Here is a 17,408-nt window from a genome sequence, read left to right as displayed (position 1 = left end):
AATAACGCTCATCAAAAGGAGAATGGATAAATTATGACACATCCAAATAAAAAAATACTAAGTATCAAAAGGAAAAAACACGAGTAAATCTCAAACCATGTTGAACACCACGTTGAATGTTTAAAAGACACCAGACACACAGAAGAGCACACATCGTATGATCTCATTTTCAATACAAAGCCTATAAATATACCTATGGTGGGAGAAAGGGGAAGGGTGGTTTGGAGAGGGCAGAAAGAAAGCATCTGGGATGATCAAAGTGCTTGGTATTTTCCTTCAGATGTGATAACATGAGTATATACAATTGTCAAAATCAGTCTAACCGAACACTTAATACATGGGTGTTTGTGCATAAATTATACCTCAACTTTAAAAAACAAGCTAAGTGAGGCACCTGGGTGGCTTAGTCAATTAAGCATCTGATTATTGACTTCGGCTCAGGTCATGATCTCAGGGTCCTGAGATCAAGCACCACGTCGGGTTCTGCGCTCACTGGGGAGTATGCTTGAGATTCTCCTGTCACTCTCCCCCTCTGCCCCCCAGACCAAGCTCACACATGCTCTCTCTCAAATAAATCTCAAAAAAAAAAAAAAAAAAAAAGCTGAGTATTAAAAAATTAAAATTAGAAAAATTTATATTATTGGACTGTGGTTAGAAGTGGACATATATTTTGTTTTTAATTTAAGGGAGAGAAAGAGAATGATCCCAGGAATTTAAGATTATTTATTTATTGAGGAGGAGGGGCAGAGGGAGAGAGAATCTCAAGCACACTCCCCGCTGAGGAGTGGAGGCCAACAATGCACGGCTTGATCTCCTGACCCCGAGATCATGACTTGAGCCAAAATCAAGAGTTAGATGCTTAACCAACTAAGCCACCCAGGTGCCCCAAAATGCACCACTTTTATTTCTTTATTTAAATTCCATAGTACATCATTAGTTTCAGATGAAGTGTTCAATAATTCATCAGTTGCATATAGCACCCAGTGCTCATCACATCACGTGCCCTCCTTAATGCCCATCACCCAGTTATCCATCCCCCTGCCCACCTCCCCTCCAGCAACCCTCAATTCTTTCCTATAGTTAAGTCTCTCACGGTTTTTGTCCCTCTCTGAAGACTTCCCGTTCACTTTTCCCTCCTTTCCCCTATGATCCTCTATGCTGTTTCTTATATTCCACATATGAGTGAAACCATATAATTGTCATTCTGATTGACTTATTTCGCTCCAGGTCCATGCACATCCGTGTAATTAAATTGTAAGTATTCATCCTTTCTGATGACTAATATTCCATTGTGTGTGTATGTATATGTGTGTGTATATGTATACACACACACACACACACAAATATATATATATATATATATATACACACACACCACATCTTCATCCATTCATCTGTCAGTGGACATCTCAGCTCATTCCACAGTTTTGCTATTGTGGACACTGCTGCTATAAACGTTGAGGTGCAGGTGCCCCTTCAGATCACTACATTTGTATCGTTGGGGTAAATACCTAGTAGTGCAATTGCTGAGTTGTAGGGTAGCTGTATGTTTAACTTTTGAGGAACCTCCACACTGTTTTCCAGAGTGACTGTAATTCTTTTTAGTGGGGGTCTGGTTTTAGGATCAAGGTAATACTGGCCTCATAGAATGAGTATGGAAGTTCCTTCCATTTCTATTTTTTTGGAACAGTTTCAGAAAAACAGGTATCAATTTTTCTTTAAATGTTTGGTAGAATTCCCCTGGGAAGCCATCCAGCCCTGGACTCTTGTTGGGAGAGTTTTGATTATTGATTCAATTTATTTGCTGGTTATGGGTCTGTTCAGGTTTTCTATTTCTTAATGCTTCAGTTTTGGTAGTTTATATGTTTCTAGGAATGCATGTATTTCTTCAAGATTGCCTAATTTGTTGGCATTTAGTTGCTCACAATATGGTCTTAAAATTGTTATTTCCTTGGTGTTGGTTGTGATCTCTTTTTCATTCATGAGTTTATTAATTTGCATCCTTTCTCTTTTCTTTTTGATAAGTCTGGCTAGGGGTTTATTGATTTTAGTTAAGTCAAAGAACCAGCTTCTAGTTTCATTGACCTGTTCTACTGTTCCTTTGGTTTCTATTTCATTGATTTCTGCTCTAATCTTTATTATTTCTGTTCTCCTGCTTGGTTTAGGCTTTATTGGCTATTCTTTCTCTCAGCTCCTTTAAGTTGTAAGGTTAGCTTGTGTATTTGAGATAGAAATAATTTTTTGAGAACAGCTTGTATTACTATGTACTTCCCTCTTAGGACTGATTGCCTTTGCTGCATCCCAAAGGTTTTGAACAGCTGTGTTTTCATTTTCATTTGTTTCCATGAATTTTAAAATTCTTTATTTTCCTGGTCGACCCATTCATTAATAGGATGCTCTTTAACTTCCAAGTATTTGAGTTCCTTCCCAATTTCCCTTTGTGACTGAGTTCAAGTTTCAAAGCTTTGTGGTCTGAAAATATGCAAGGAATAATCCCAGTCTTTTGGTACCACTTGAGACCTGATTAGTGACCCAAGGTGTTGCTCATGTACTCATGATCTCTCCTCTTTCATTCATGATTAATTTGGATCCTTTCTCTTTTCTTTTTCATAAGTCTGGCTAGGTGTTTATCGATCTTATTAATCCTTTCAAAGAACCAGCTCATAGTTTCAGTGATCTACTGGGTTTTTTTTCATTTATGTATCATTGATTTCTGTTCTGATCTTTATTATTTCTCTTCTGCTGGATTTAGGCGTTATTTGCTGTTCTTTTTCCAGCTCCTTTAGGTGTAAGGTTAGGTTATGTATTGGATACTTTTCTTCTTTCTTAAGGAAGGACTGTATATATATTTCCCACTTAAGACCACCTTTGCTGCATCCCAAAGGTTTTGGACTGTTGTGCTTTCATTTTCATTGCTCCTATTTATATTTTAATTCTTCTATAATTTCCTGGTTGACCCATTCATTCTTTAGAGGGACGTTCTTTAATCTCCATGTATTTATGTTCCTTCCAAATTTCTTCTTGTGGTTGACTTCAAGTTTCACAGCACTGTGGTCTGAAATTATGCAGGAAATAATCCCATTTTTTTTTGGTACCAGTTGAAACTTGATTTGTGACCAATATGTGATCTGTTTTGGAGAATGTTCCATGTGGACTTGAGAAGAATGTATATCATGTTGCTTCAGGATGGAATGCTCCTTAGCTATCTGTGAGGTCCATCTAGTCCAGTGTGTCATTCAAAGCCCTTGTTTCCCTATCGATCTTCTGCTTAAATGATCTGTCCATCGTTGTGAGTGGAGTGTTGAAGTCCCCTAGTATTATTGCATTATTATCAATGTGTTTCTTTAATGTGGTTATTAATTGGTTTATATAATTGGCTGCTCCCAAATTAGGAGGATGAAGGAATGAATTTTTCACTCTGTTACCTTGTGTCTTCTGATTGGAGCATGTAGTCCATTTACATTCAGAGTGACTATTGAAAGATATGAATTTAGTGCCATTGTATTACCTGTGAAGTCCCTGTTTCTGTAGACTGTCTCTGTTTCTTTCTGGTGTGTGTTACTTTTGGGCTCTCTCTTTGCTTACAGGATCCCCTTTAGTATTTCTTGCAGGGCTGTGTTTAGTGATCACAAATTATTTTCTGTTTTCCTGGAAGCTCTTTAATCTCTCCTTCCATTATGAATGGCAGCCTTGCTGGATAAAGTATTGCTGTATGTTTTTCTCATTTAGTACCCTGAATATATCATGCCAGCCCCTTCTGGTCTGCCAGGTCTCTGTAGATAGTCCTGCTGCCAGTCTAATGTTTCTACCATCGTAGGTTAAGGAGCTCCTGTCTCGAGCTGCTTTCAGGATTTTCTCTTTATCTTTAAAATCTACAAGCTTCACTATTATATGTCAGGGTGTTGATCTATTTTTACTGATTTTGAGGGGTGTTCTCTCTACCTCTTGGACTTGAATACCTGTTTCCTTCCCCAGATTAGGGAAATTCTCAGCTACAATTTTCTCAAATATACCTTCTGTCCCTCTCTCTCTTCTTCCTCTGGGACCCCAATAATTCTAATATGGTTTTATTTTATGGTATTGCTGATTTCTCGAAGCCTCCCCTCAGGGTCCATTTAGTTGTTTTTCTCTCTTTTCCTCAGCTTCCTTCCTTTACAGCATCTTGTCTTCTATGTCACTAACTCTTCTGTCTCATTTACCCTAGCTGTTAGAGCATCTATTTGCAGATTAGACTGCATCTCAGTTGAACCATTTTTAATTTCAGTCTGATTAGATATTACTTCTGCTCTAAGAGATTTTCTAGTGTCTTTTATGCTTTTTTTCAGGGCCCAGCTAGTAAATTTCTAACTCTTAACCTGAATTCCAGCTCTGACATTTTATGTATGTCCATATTGATTAGATGTGTGGCAGAGAGTATTACCTCTGGTTCTTTCCTTTGTTTTGAATTCCTCCTTCTAGGCATTTTGCCCAGCGAAGAATGGATGAATAAGAGAACAAGAGCAAAAATATCAAACACGATCCAAGCGAAATACAGAACAGACAAATCCGAAGAGGTTAGAAACCAAAAAAGGAAAGATAAAGAAACAAAAGAAAGGGAAAAAAGAGAGAATATAATCTCCCAGGTGGACAAAACAGGGTGATCCATGTGGTCCTGGGAATATTTTGGTCTGTTAGAAGACACTAAATCCCAAAATTGTAAAGAAAGCCAAGACTTATATATGTATATACAAAAATAAAATTCAATACAGTGAAAGAAGCCCAAAATGAAGAATATATCTATAAAATGCAAATGTAAAAATGAAAGTTAAAAAAAAAACTTAGAGAGTTGATAAAATAAAAAATTGAAAAGAAAAAAAGAAAAGGAAAATTTTAAAATGAAAGATAATAGAATCATGGAAAAAAACCTCAAATCCTATATAATATTTTCCCCTGGTGCTGGAGTTTTGCAATTCTGTGTGCGTGGTAAACTTGGTATTCCCCTGATGTTCCAGCTGGTCTCCTGGAGGAGGGGCCTGCTGTGCTGATTCTCAGGTGTCTCTGCCTGGGCGGAGTTGTACCTTCCCTTGCAAGGGGGCCCGGCTCGGTCAGTGTAAGCTGCTTCAGACTGTTCTATGTGGCTTTTGTTCCTTCTGCTTTAAAGGATGAAAATAAAAATGGCCACACCCCATCTCCAGCCCCAGAGGTGAAAGATCACCATCCCCTCTTCAGTAAACCCTCAGGGAAAAGCAGTCTTCAATTTTGTGTGCCCCAAACTTTGCAGACTCTTGTGGTGTACACCTGTGCGGATCCTCATAGAGGTGGGAGGAGGGTCGCCTTGGGCTTGCAGCTTGCAGGGCCCGCACACAGACAGCAGTCGCCCCATCGTGTCCTGGTTCACAGTTAATGGCAAACCAAGCTGAGAGTCCACTCCCGGGCTCGCTGACCGTAGCAGGTTTCCCCGCTCCAAAGCCTGGGAATTCTGCCAGCTCAGGCACCCCTGTTCTTTCTGAGACCCCGGGGATCCTGAGACCATACTGTCCCACCTTGGATTCTGCCCCACTTTGCCACCTGAGCACCTTTCAGGCAGGGATGTCCCTCACAGAAGCAGACTTCTACAACTTCCGATTTTGCACTCCGCTACTATTATCACTTTCTGGTAGCCAGCGTATGGAGACTCCCTCCCCCCACCATTTATCATCTTCTGATATATCCCCTCAGATTCACTTCTCCACATCTGCCTTGCATAAAGTGGTCACTTTTCTATTTGTAGAATTCCACCAATTCTTTTCTTACATCTCAGGTTGAATTCACAGGTGTTCAAAATGATTTGAAAGTTAGCTAGCTAAATTCAAAGGACCAGATGAAACGAGGTCCCCTACTCTTCCTCCATCTTGCCTCCCTCTCTGTGCCAGTTTTAAATGATGCTTTTTTTGAGCCACAAGAAAGAAATCCCCCTTTTCTACAAGGATCAAGTTAATCTAGAGGTCCTTCTTAGAACTGTTATGTACTTGCCTAGGTTCACTCCCCAAAATGCCCTGCATGGCATTCATTATGAAGATGCTGATAAAGATACTACTGCCCAAAATGTCACAAAGTCCTATGTAGCACAGCGGGTACAACCCCAGATCTGGCTGTGAGTCCTGACTCCTTTGCCCAAACCAGGCACCTCCCAGGCTCAGCTACTTTCTGTCTGAAGAGTGAAAAGACCCTCCAAAGTTTTACTGTACTATTCTGAAATTCATTTTAACTGTTATGTTAACTGTAAGTAAAAATAACAAATAGCCACTCTGCTCAGGTGTAGTGCTTCCATCACCAGGACTGGTCACAAGTATGCCCACCGCGCATTAGCATTTCATTGATCCCAATATGATAAATTGATTTAGAAAAAGCAGCTGCCTGAGGAAGTGAAAACATACAAGCAATGAATTCATGACCTGGAGAAAAAAGAGCCTCTAAAAAGCCTATCACTATTCCTAATAAGAAAGTTACAGACCATTTTGTCACTGTTCAAACTGCAGAAAGAGCTTGGAGCTTGGACTGTATACAAAACGGAAGCTGCCAACCTGAATAAGCTTCCAGAAATACAGTATAAAACCAAAACAAGATCTAGGCATACAACCCTTCACAGAGAGATTCTCTGATTCAGAAGCACTGTTTTGACCAACCACATCCACTAAAAAAGGTGAAGTCCTTCACTCACAACCAATGAATGGTCAACCTACAATGCCTTTCATTTCTTCTAATGGAGGCCTGAGGCTACTGCTGCAGAAATCCCTCCAGCTGGCCCTAGGTCTCTTACTTATCTGAAGATGTCTTGTAACACCTGCCTGTATGTATGCTTTGTTAAAGATGATGAGATGACTCCAAGAAGCTACTATGTATATGCACCTGTCAGAATGCAATGGAATGGTACACTTAAAATGTATGCATCTCGTTTGTCAATTTCACCTAAAAAAAAAAGAAAACTAAAATAGAATTGCAAATACTAATGATAAGCACAGTGAACCAAATGGGGTGAAGTGTATTAATGTCAACTTACTTTGAAACACATCAAAAAACATGAGGCACTGCAGGTAGAGGGAAGGATACATATGTGATACAAGTAAAATGTTAATTCTCAAAATTGATTTTAGGGGTGCCTGCCTAGCTGTGGGTGGAACACATGATTCTTGAGCTCCAGCTTAAGAGTTCAAGCCCCACACAGGGGGCAGAAATTACTTAAATAAATAAAACTTAAAAAAAAAAAAAAAAGGTTTTAAAAGGTTTAATTGTAGGGGTGCTGGGGTGGCTAAGTCAGTTAAGTATCTGACTCTTGATTTCAAGCTCAGGTCATGAGCTCGAGGTTGTGAGAACGAGCCCTGTATGGGGCTCTGCACTAGGTATGGAGCCTGCTTGCCTGCTTAAGATTCTCTCCCCTCCCCACCATCGTGCACATTCTTAAAAAAACAACAAAAAAGTTTAATTGTAGAATCTTGGCAGTCTACATGTAGATGTTCACTGTGAACGTTTTTTCAGTTTCTCTGTATACTGAAAATATTCACAATAAAAATGTTGGAAAAACGGTCACCCACTATTATTACTAATGACAGCAATGATTTTTTTAAGATTTATTTATTTATATGAGAGAGAGGGAGGGAGTATGAGGGGGGTGGCAGAGGGAGAGGCAGTTGAGAATCTTAGGCAGACTCTGTGCTGAGCACAGAGCCTGACCGGGTCTCCATCTCATGATGCTGAGATCACCACGTGAACAGAAACCAAGAGTCGGACGCTCAACAGATTGGAGAATGACCCCAGGGTAAGGCGTAATCTAGGATACCAGGTCCAGGGAAGACAAAGCAGTGCCCCAGCAATGATTTTTAATATACGTTATCTTACTGCATATTTTTTAACTGTGAGCTATGTCCTAATACTAAACCAGAAAATTTACTGTTTTCTTGTATAGGTACTTTCTAACCAACACTCAAGACAAATCAGTTTCAAGGAAAACAAACACGTCCCCTGTCAGTTAAAACTGAGTGTGCCGGGCATCTGGGTGGCTCAGTCGGTTAAGCATCTGCCTTCGGCTCGGGTCATGTTCCCAGGTTCCTGGGATCCAGTCCCACGTCGGGCTCCCTGCTCAGTGGGGAGCCTGCTTCTCCTTCTCCTCCCTGCTCATGCTGTCTCTATCTCTGGCTCTCTCTCAAATGAATAAATAAAATCTTTAAAAAACAAAAAAACTGAGTGTGTGCCAGGCATCTTCCTTTTTTTGTTTGTTTTATATAGCACTAGCTCCAACGTTATCACACAGGAACACCTCAACAGGAAACTTAAAATGCATACACACACCTCTCATAGTATCCAAAACTGACAAGGCCTCTCTAAAACTTATTAACCATTCACAATACAAAACCAAATACTGGGGCGCCTGGGTGGCTCAGGTGGCTAAGCGTCAGCCTTCAGCTCAGGTCATGATCTCTGGGTCCTGAGATTGAGCCCCACATTAGGCTCCCTGCTCAGTGGGAAAGTCCGCCTCTCCCCCTACTCATGCTCTCTCTCAAATAAATAAAATTAAAAAAAAAAAAAAACACACACACAAATACATTCACCGCACAGTCTTTTAAAAACAGTAATAGCTTTCCAGATTGTCCTTTCCTAAAAAGACCATCCATTCCAATGCAACACAGACAACAAAATGATTAGAACCTTTCTCCTTTCCCTCTCACCAAAAAAGTGAGTCACCGTTGGTTGACTTCCCTCAGGGAAAAGTTCATGTCTAGGGCCACTGTTCTTAGACTGCTAACTGTGAGGTGCCAAAAGCTTTTTATATTCAAATAGATCACATTTCTTCCAAAAGTACCGTATACTGCACAAGATTTTACGTAAGTTTCTCAGCATAATAGTTAGAAAATTCAGAACAACAGGGGCACCTGGCATGCAATTCTTGATCTCGGGGTCATGAGTTCAAGCCCCATGTTGGGTGTAGAGATTACTTAAATAAATAAAAACTTAGAAAAAAATATATTTAAAAAGAAAAAAAAAGAAAATTCAGAACATAAAATGTATGTGAAAAGGAAAGACCTGCATCAAGACACAGCTCAAGAAATTTCAAAACACTGGAGACAAAAATACTACAGATTACCATAGAGAAACCCAGCTTACAGTCAATCAAGCATCAGCAAGGTATCACAATTCTCAGCAGCAACAATGGAAGCTGGAAAACAAACAATGTCCTCAAAATTCTGGGGGAAATAATTGCTAGCCTAGACTTCTATAACCAAACTATTGAAGTATGAGTGCAGAACAAAATGTTTTCAGACATGAAAAATCTCGAAATTGTGACTCTCCTGTACTACTGGGAGACTACTGAAGGAGATCCTCCACTGAAACCAAAAGGTAAACTAAGAAAGACAAGGAATTGAACAGAAGGAAAAGGTTTAAGAAATCCCTGAGATGTTGGAGAAGAATGACCCCAGGGTAAGGCGTAATCTAGGATACCAGGTCCAGGGAAGACAAAGCAGGTGCAGAAGAAAATAGCCACACCTTCACTGAAGGATTCTCACAGGGTCACAGTAACAGGGATAGGAAGGAGGGAGGTTACCTTTAAACTAAGTGCATGTAAACCTTTAATTTAAACGAGAGAAAACAGATCCCATGACCCCACAACCTGGTAACATTCTAAGGCTTTTCTCTCCTATGTGACTGCCATAAGTGAAGTTTATTTTTTTTAAACAAACCTGGGGTCTTACTTCATGGACATAATTCAAATATTCCCCAATTTATTCTCCATCCAGCCCTGCATGGCAACAACCAAGGAAGCTATTTCATCACTCTTTAACATTTCTCTCCCTTTAAAATGTATGCTGGTGGGTAGGGGGGAGAGGTTAAATAGTTCACGGGTATTAAGGAGGGCACTTGTGTTGAAGCACTGGGTGTTATATATAGGTGATGAATCACTAAATTCTACACCCGAAACTGGTATTACACTGTATGTTAACTGGAATTTTAAAACTTGGAAAGAAAAAAGATAAATACCCCCCCAAATGCACGTTAATGTAGTGTTTAAATCATTTCTTAAATAGAGTTTACTACAAAGAACTGAATGTTTTCTTGAGGACTTCAGATGATCATTGCAAATATTATTATAGAAACTCACGACTGTAAATGGGAGAAGAGAAGCCTGAATGTGCAGCCTCAGGGCCATGAGAGCCTGATTGTGTGCATGCTGCCTGCCAGAATCCTCAAATAACACAGCTGCAGGAATATGTTAATTCATTATACAAATGCCAAAAATGAAATAAAATAACTTTCCCAGGAGTGACACAGCTACGATTTGAGCCACATCTAGCAAACTCCACACCCCAAACTCTTTCCAATATATTGCTGATTCCAAAAAAAGACAGCCCACTCATGTTGCACAGGTACTCAGCCTACTACACTTGTTCATGAGGATGAAATAAATGACACCTCCATCAGAGTAATGGAATCTTTCAGCAAAAGACATGATATCTCATCACAAGGTTCTCTAAACCCTCACTGTGTCACACTTAGAAGAGCTAAGAAATAAGCAGTATTAGGATTGCCAAAGTGCTTTAAAAGCCAATCTCCACGAACACACCACCTGTACTACACATCAGCTTTGTCCACAAATCTGGTGCTGAGGGAACCAGAAGGCAGATTGAGAAAGCAGCAGAAATGGAGACAAACTTCTTTTTGCTTAACCTTTTTATAGTGACAACTCTGGCTTGCTCATCAGGTAAGATAAAAAGGCCCACTGAAAAGGAAAATTTTAAAATTCACAATATGAAACACTGAGCAGATCCCAGAAAAAGATGGGAGCACAGCTGTGGCCCAGACTCAAATCAGGTGGCTAAAATCACTGGGGGACGTTGGTGGAACCTTCAAAGTGCTTTTATTTTCTCATTTGCAAATTTCATATACATCTTTATCCCCAGCCTCTTCCCAGCTTATTTTTTATTCTCAGCTTCTTCTGTCGTTTACAAATTTCACATACATCTTTATTACCAGCTTTCCCTAAAAATCAGAGGGTCTGACAATACTGGGCCAGCAGTCAGGCAGTTGACAACTCTCTGCCATCTATCAGTGGATGCCCCTTTGTACAAAGCAGGCCCTCTTGGCAGCCACCATCCCCAATAATCCCATTACTCAACACCTGCCTGGCCCAGCTTCTTGGTTACAACGGCAACTTGAGAGCAGTCTTAGAAAAGTAGCAAGAAATGACTCATCTCCCAAAGAGAAGATGGATGACACCGGTTCTACAGGTTGGCCTGAGGCACCCCAAAGGAGGAAGCTAACCAGACCTAAAAACACCAAGCTTCCTCTTGGGGGAGCATTGTACACTCTGGGCAAGGATAACAGCTTTGCCAGCCTCAAACAAGCCTGAGGCTCTTTTTGTAAAAGAATATAAAAGAATTGGAAGCTTCTCGTACATTTTTTTTTTTTTAAGATTTATTTACTTGAGAGAGAGAGAGAACACGTGAGCATGCGTGGGGGACAGGGAAGCAGGACAGAAGAGAATCCCAAGCAGACCCTGTGTTGAGCGCAGAGCCTGATGCAGGGCTTGATCCCACAACCCTGAGATCACAACCTGAACCAAAACCAAGAGTTGGACACTTAACTGACAGCGCCAGCCAGGCACCCCGCTTTTAGTACAATTTTACATTAACCTGTTGTACTCCAAGAAGAAAATGAATATAGGTGAGCTACCATGGAAAATTCTACAATGTGCCATTTTATGGTGATCTGCTAACAACTAATTCTTAAGCAGAAAAATGAACTTCAATTTATTCCTCCCATCATATACAAAAACTAAACCAAAATGGGCAACAGACTTAAATGTAAAAGCCAAAACTATAAACTAGAAGAAAACAGGAGAACATCTTTGTGATTTACGTTAGGCAAATATTTCTTAGAAATAACACCAAACACATGACCCATAAATGAACAAAACAATCTGAAAATCATTAAATTTCAAAACTCTTGCTCTTAGGGCGCTTGGCTGGCTCAGTTGGTGGAGCAAACGACTCTTGATCTTGGAGTTGGAAGTTCAAGCCCTACGCTGGGTGTAGAGATTACTTACAAAGAATCTTAAAAAAAAAAAAAAAATAGAATAAATAAAAAAATAAAAACTCTTGCTCTTCGGGGCACCTGGGTGGCTCAGTCGTTAAGCGTCTGCCTTCGGCTCAGGTCATGATCCCAGGGTCCTGGGACTGAGCCCCACATCGGGCTGCCTGCTCCGCGGGAAGCCTGCTTCTCCCTCTCCCACTCCCCCTGCTTGTGTTCCCTCTCTCGCTGTTTCTGTCAAATAAATAAAATCTTAAAAAAAAAAAAACCACAAAAAAAAAAACTCTTGCTCTTTTAAAGACACTGTTAAGAAAATGAAAAAAGCCACAGACTGGGAGAAAATAGCTGCAAATCATCTGTAAAACAAGTCTCAAACTGAACAATAAGAAAACAAACTCAAAAACTGACATACAATAAAGATGTACACACTTAACCAAAGACGTTACAAATGGCAAATAAGCACATGAAAAGATGCTCAACATTATTAGTCATTAGGTTAAGTTCAAATTAAAACTGAAATGAGACATTACTACACACCCCCTAGAATGGCTAAAATTAAACAGAATGACTATACCAAGTGTTGACATGGAGGTAAAGGAACTGGAACTCTCATACACTGTGGATGGGAACATAAAATGGTACAACCACTTTGGAAGACAGTTTGGCAATTTTTTACAAAGTTAAATATACACTTGCTTTGAGAACCAGCCACTCCCCTCCTTCGTATTTACTCAAGAGAAATGAAGCATATATCCACACAGACTTGTACAGAGCTATTCACAGCAGTTTCATCTTTAACAGCCCCAAACTGCAAATAATCCATTCGTTCATCAACTGGCAAATGGGTAAGCAAATTGTGGTATTTCCAAACAATGGAACCCCACAATAAAAAGGAAACAATTACTGATAAACACTATGACATGGATGTTAATTACGCTGAATGAAAGCAGTCTGAAAAAGAAGAGTACATTCCATAGGATTCATTTATACAAAATTTTAGAAAATAAGGCAATCTACAGTGAGAGAAAACAGATCAGTGATTTCCTGGATATCCTGGTGGAGATTACAAAGGGGCAGGAGAAAACTTTTAGTGATGAGAGCTGTTTACTCCCAACTGTGAGGGTGATACATATGTGAGGTTTATACACATTATATCAAAAATTATCTAACTATACACTTTAAATATGTACAATTTACTGTATGTCATCTACACCTCAAGAGAACTACTTTTAAAAAGTTAAACAACCTGAGAAGTTTTACAAAAAGAGATGGGTGGTGCCATTTAGCTGTTGAAGAATCCAGTAAGGTGTAGTGAAAAGAAGGGCCATATGCACCCCAATGTTAGCAGCAATGTCCACAATAGCCAAACTGTGGAAAGAGCCGAGATGCCCTTCAACAGACAAATGGATAAAGACATGGTCCATATATACAATGGAATATTACTCAGCCATCAGAAAGGATGAATACCCAACTTTTATATCAAATGGATGAGACTGGAGATTATGCTAAGTGAAATAAGTCAAGCAAAAAAAGTCAATTACATATAGCTTTACTTATTTGTGGAATATAAGGCATAGCATGAGGACATTAGGAGAAGGAAGGGAAAAATGAAGGTGGGGAAATCGGAGGGGGGACGAACCATGAGAGACTATGGACTCCGAGAAACAAACTGAGGGTTTCACAGGGGACGGGGTGGGGGATGGGTTAGCCCAGTGATGGGTATTAAGGAGGGCACATATTGCATGGAGCACTAGGTGTTATACGAAAACAATGAATCATGGAACACTACATCAAACACTAGACATAATAAAATTAAATTAAATAAAAAAAAAAAATCCAGTAAGTAATAACGTAATATTGCTGATCCCAGGGAAGAGATTTCCATAACTGATCCCAAAAGATAGGCATTTGTAGCAGGTACTCTAGGCCAGGTGGGAGAGAAAGAAAGAAAGTAAAAGCTGGCAAAAACACAAAACAAAAATATTTTGGAAAGAACCGGCCAATGTGGCAAAGAACTAGAGATTTAAAGTTGAGAGTCTCGCCTTTACAGTCACAGGAAACCTTCATCTGAGAACACTACTCTGGTGTAAGCAGGGAGGGAACATGAACCAGAGGTGAAAAGGCTTGGGAGCAGGATGAGGAAGCCAAGGTCTTTGGGTGTGAGCTACAAGCTGAACAAATGCAGTCAGAGTAGGAATAGAAAAGGAGAAAGAGAAGGGTCACAGAAGGAAGAATTTTATGATTAGCAAAATACGGAGAATTCAGGGAAAGGACACTACTCCTATCTCCTTTTCTGTCAAAGTTAACTGTGTGAGGCTAGGGGTTTCAAGGTGAAAAAAGTGAAGCACCCCAGCAGATCCATGAGGCCAAGACTTGAGGTCAGTGTGGGCCACCACTGCTGCAGGAGAATCACAAAGTCCAGTGTCAGTGAGTAAAGCCTGGAATAAGCCCACACCGAAGTACAAGCTCACAGAGGAAAGTCCCACTCTCTTTACAAAGTTCAGACCCAAACCAAGTTAACTTTCAACTGTATCACTGATTTCTAAAATCTAAAACTATTCTCATGCATATGAAATAAGACTTTGTTTTAAAACCATAAAAGGGACAGCATAGGGAATATAGTCAGTGGTATTGTAATAGGGTTGTCTGGTGACAGATGGTAGCTACACTTGTGGTACGAATAGCATAAAGTACATTTGTAGAATCACTATGCTGTACACCTGAAACTAATGTAACATTATCACCTACACTTGAAAGAAAAAATAACAGAACTATAACCAGAGTGCTAAAACACTGGAGAGAAATCAGTCATCTCCAAAAACGTTAGCAACATGGAAATTCCACCTATTAACTAGGCAAAATGATCTTTAATTTCTAGTAATCAACATTATTTCATAAATACGTGTCCTGGCACTAGTCACCTGTAACAACGTATGATTAGAATAAAGATCTATGTTGTGGAAGAACATCAGAAATGCAGCGTCTGAAGTTTTACATGCAGTAAGAATAAAGTTTTTATCACACTCATCAACAAGGCTGAACTTATGAACCAAGAGATCAATTTAAACCCAAATCCTAATTCTATAACCACACTTCTCAAAACCTACCCACTTACATTCTCCCCCAGCCATGCGGACAAAGCACTTCTGCCAGCCAGCACATATACGCTGCATACCTGTTTGGAAGGTAGGATTCGCTCCAGGGTACATGTTGGGGGAGTAGGCAGGAGCTGCAGCTGCATAGCCCATGGGGAAACCAGCTGGAGAAAAAGAACAATGGGATATCACCACCTGAAGGAGTAACATAATGTTACAACCATGGCTCCCACAGACCCAGTCATTCTTACCTTCTTCATCAAACTCCACAGACTGACTTAAGGAGCCCAACAGTATTACATATGATAAGCAGTTTGTCACTAGTTGTCTCCTTTCCTCAGAATTGGGATGGGCCACAGATATCCATTTACAGATGAATAGATAAAGAAGATGTGGTATATATATACAATGGAATATTACTCAGCCATAAGAAAGAATGAAATCTTACCATTTCCAACAATGTGCATGGAACATCGGGTATTATGCTAAGCGAAGTAAGTCAACCAGAGAAAGACAAATACCATATGATTTCATTCACATATGGAATTTAAGAAACAGATGAATGTAAGGGGAAAGAAAGGGAAAATAAAATAAGATAAAAACAGAGAGAGAGAGACAAACCGTAAGAGACTCTTAACTACAAGGAACAAACTGAGGGTTGCTGGGGGGCAAGTAGGTGGGGGGGTGATGGGCATTAAGGAGGGCACTTGATGTAATGAGCACTGGGTGTTATATGCAACCAATGAATCACTAAACTCTATCCTGAGACTAATAATATACCGTATGATAACTTGAATTTAAATTTTAAAAAAATTTGGAATGGATCATGAACATAATCAAGTCTTTTAAACCTGTAAGTAAATGCTTACAACTTCCTACAGTTGAAAAAATACGCCAGAAAACTGAGAATGCCAAAAAATAAAACAAAAAAACAAACCTAAGCTGAAGTCAGGAAACTCCTAATACCTCTGGCAGTTTTATTGTAGATTTTCATCACATAATTTATTACTTAGCAACAGTAATAAGAATGCTAAGAAATTGTGTGGTGAAGGGGCCATTAACTGGCACCACTGACACACGGAAATGGGAAAAATCCAATCTCACAACCCTCTTGCAAGCAACCTAATCTTTATTAATATAAATGAGGAATCCTTAATAACACTAAACCATAACCACTACTAATTCATGTGAATACAACAAAAACATCAACTAAGACAGTGTTACAGTCAAAATCCTGGCTACCAGCCATCCACCAGCAAAGGGGCCTCAGTTACCTGCTCCTGGCCTCCTTGGAGCCTAGGGACCCCTGTAAGGCCCATGCCCAGGCCTTCCCCTGACCTGTCTGGTTCACAGTTCAAAATGCTCCATTCATGTGACAGCTAGAGCATTAGAATCTACTTCCTTATATTCAGGGCACAGAGCCAACAAAGATGACCCACATTCCCTAGTCTTTACTACTGTCACAAACTAGTTGTGAAAACCTGTTAACTTCTCTTTCCCTCTTTCCCCTCACCTATAAACAAAGTTGAAATGGAAAGGCAGACTTCAAAAGACACTGTTGAGGACACTAGGGATATTTCAGGTACTGTGGTGGTTGAGAGTAACCGAAGTGAAAAAAACATAAGGGTAGTAGGATAACATGAAGGAGAAAACGGAGTAGAGTTCAGAGTAGAATTCTAAAGGTCATCTTTGTGGGTCTGGATGTCATTTGTAAAGGTTTTGGATAAGGTGCCTTACAGGAATCTCTGCAGTCTCCAGCACAGCTTGGATGACCTTGCTCTGCTGCACCTCCTGCTCCAGCTGTCCTGTAGGTTCCATGGGCTCCTCCAAGGGCAGGGACAGAAGTGTTCAGTCCCACTGCTCCCAAGGAATCCCTACTTGCAAGTGCCCAGTTTTCACCTCATATACAAATCCTCTGCTTCGGAGTCGCTTTCTTCTTTCTCAAAACTGAACCTCCCCTACCTCAGCAGAAGCTATTTTGAGTTTCCTTCCTATATTATTATTTTCCTTTTTGTCCAATTACTTAGAGAACTGTGAGGGGATCAAATGCTGACCAGATTCCCTCATTGTGAACATCAAGGACAGATTCCACTTGAAAGAGACCTAAAATGGCTATTTTTAAAAGACCAAGAAGGTGGTTTTCAATCTGCGTTCTATGAACCCTGAGCATTTCCTTAGAGGCCTCAACTGTGAGCAGCAGGAGGCCAAGCAGGCTCTGGAGCCTGCCCGAAATTCACCCTGGGAGATGCTCTAACTCAGTACTAAGGAACCACT

At 40.1% G+C, this 17,408-nt stretch overlaps 1 protein-coding gene across 2 annotated transcripts in view; it reads right to left on the bottom strand.

Moving 5' to 3' along the window:
- The window catches only part of FAM168B (family with sequence similarity 168 member B), a 42,741-nt gene that overhangs the window by 11,673 nt on the left and 13,660 nt on the right, over window positions 1-17,408 (bottom strand). For both annotated transcript variants that reach the window (XM_032412891.1, XM_032412900.1), the window contains exon 3: window positions 15,215-15,298. In XM_032412891.1, the coding sequence (XP_032268782.1) occupies window positions 15,215-15,298 (84 nt within the window). The remainder of the gene's footprint in view (window positions 1-15,214; window positions 15,299-17,408) is intronic.

Source organism: Phoca vitulina, unplaced genomic scaffold (assembly GCF_004348235.1).
Source record: "Phoca vitulina isolate PV1807 unplaced genomic scaffold, GSC_HSeal_1.0 scaffold1, whole genome shotgun sequence".
Taxonomy (NCBI): Eukaryota; Metazoa; Chordata; class Mammalia; order Carnivora; family Phocidae; genus Phoca; species Phoca vitulina.
This window is presented reverse-complemented; position numbering and strand designations above follow the sequence as displayed.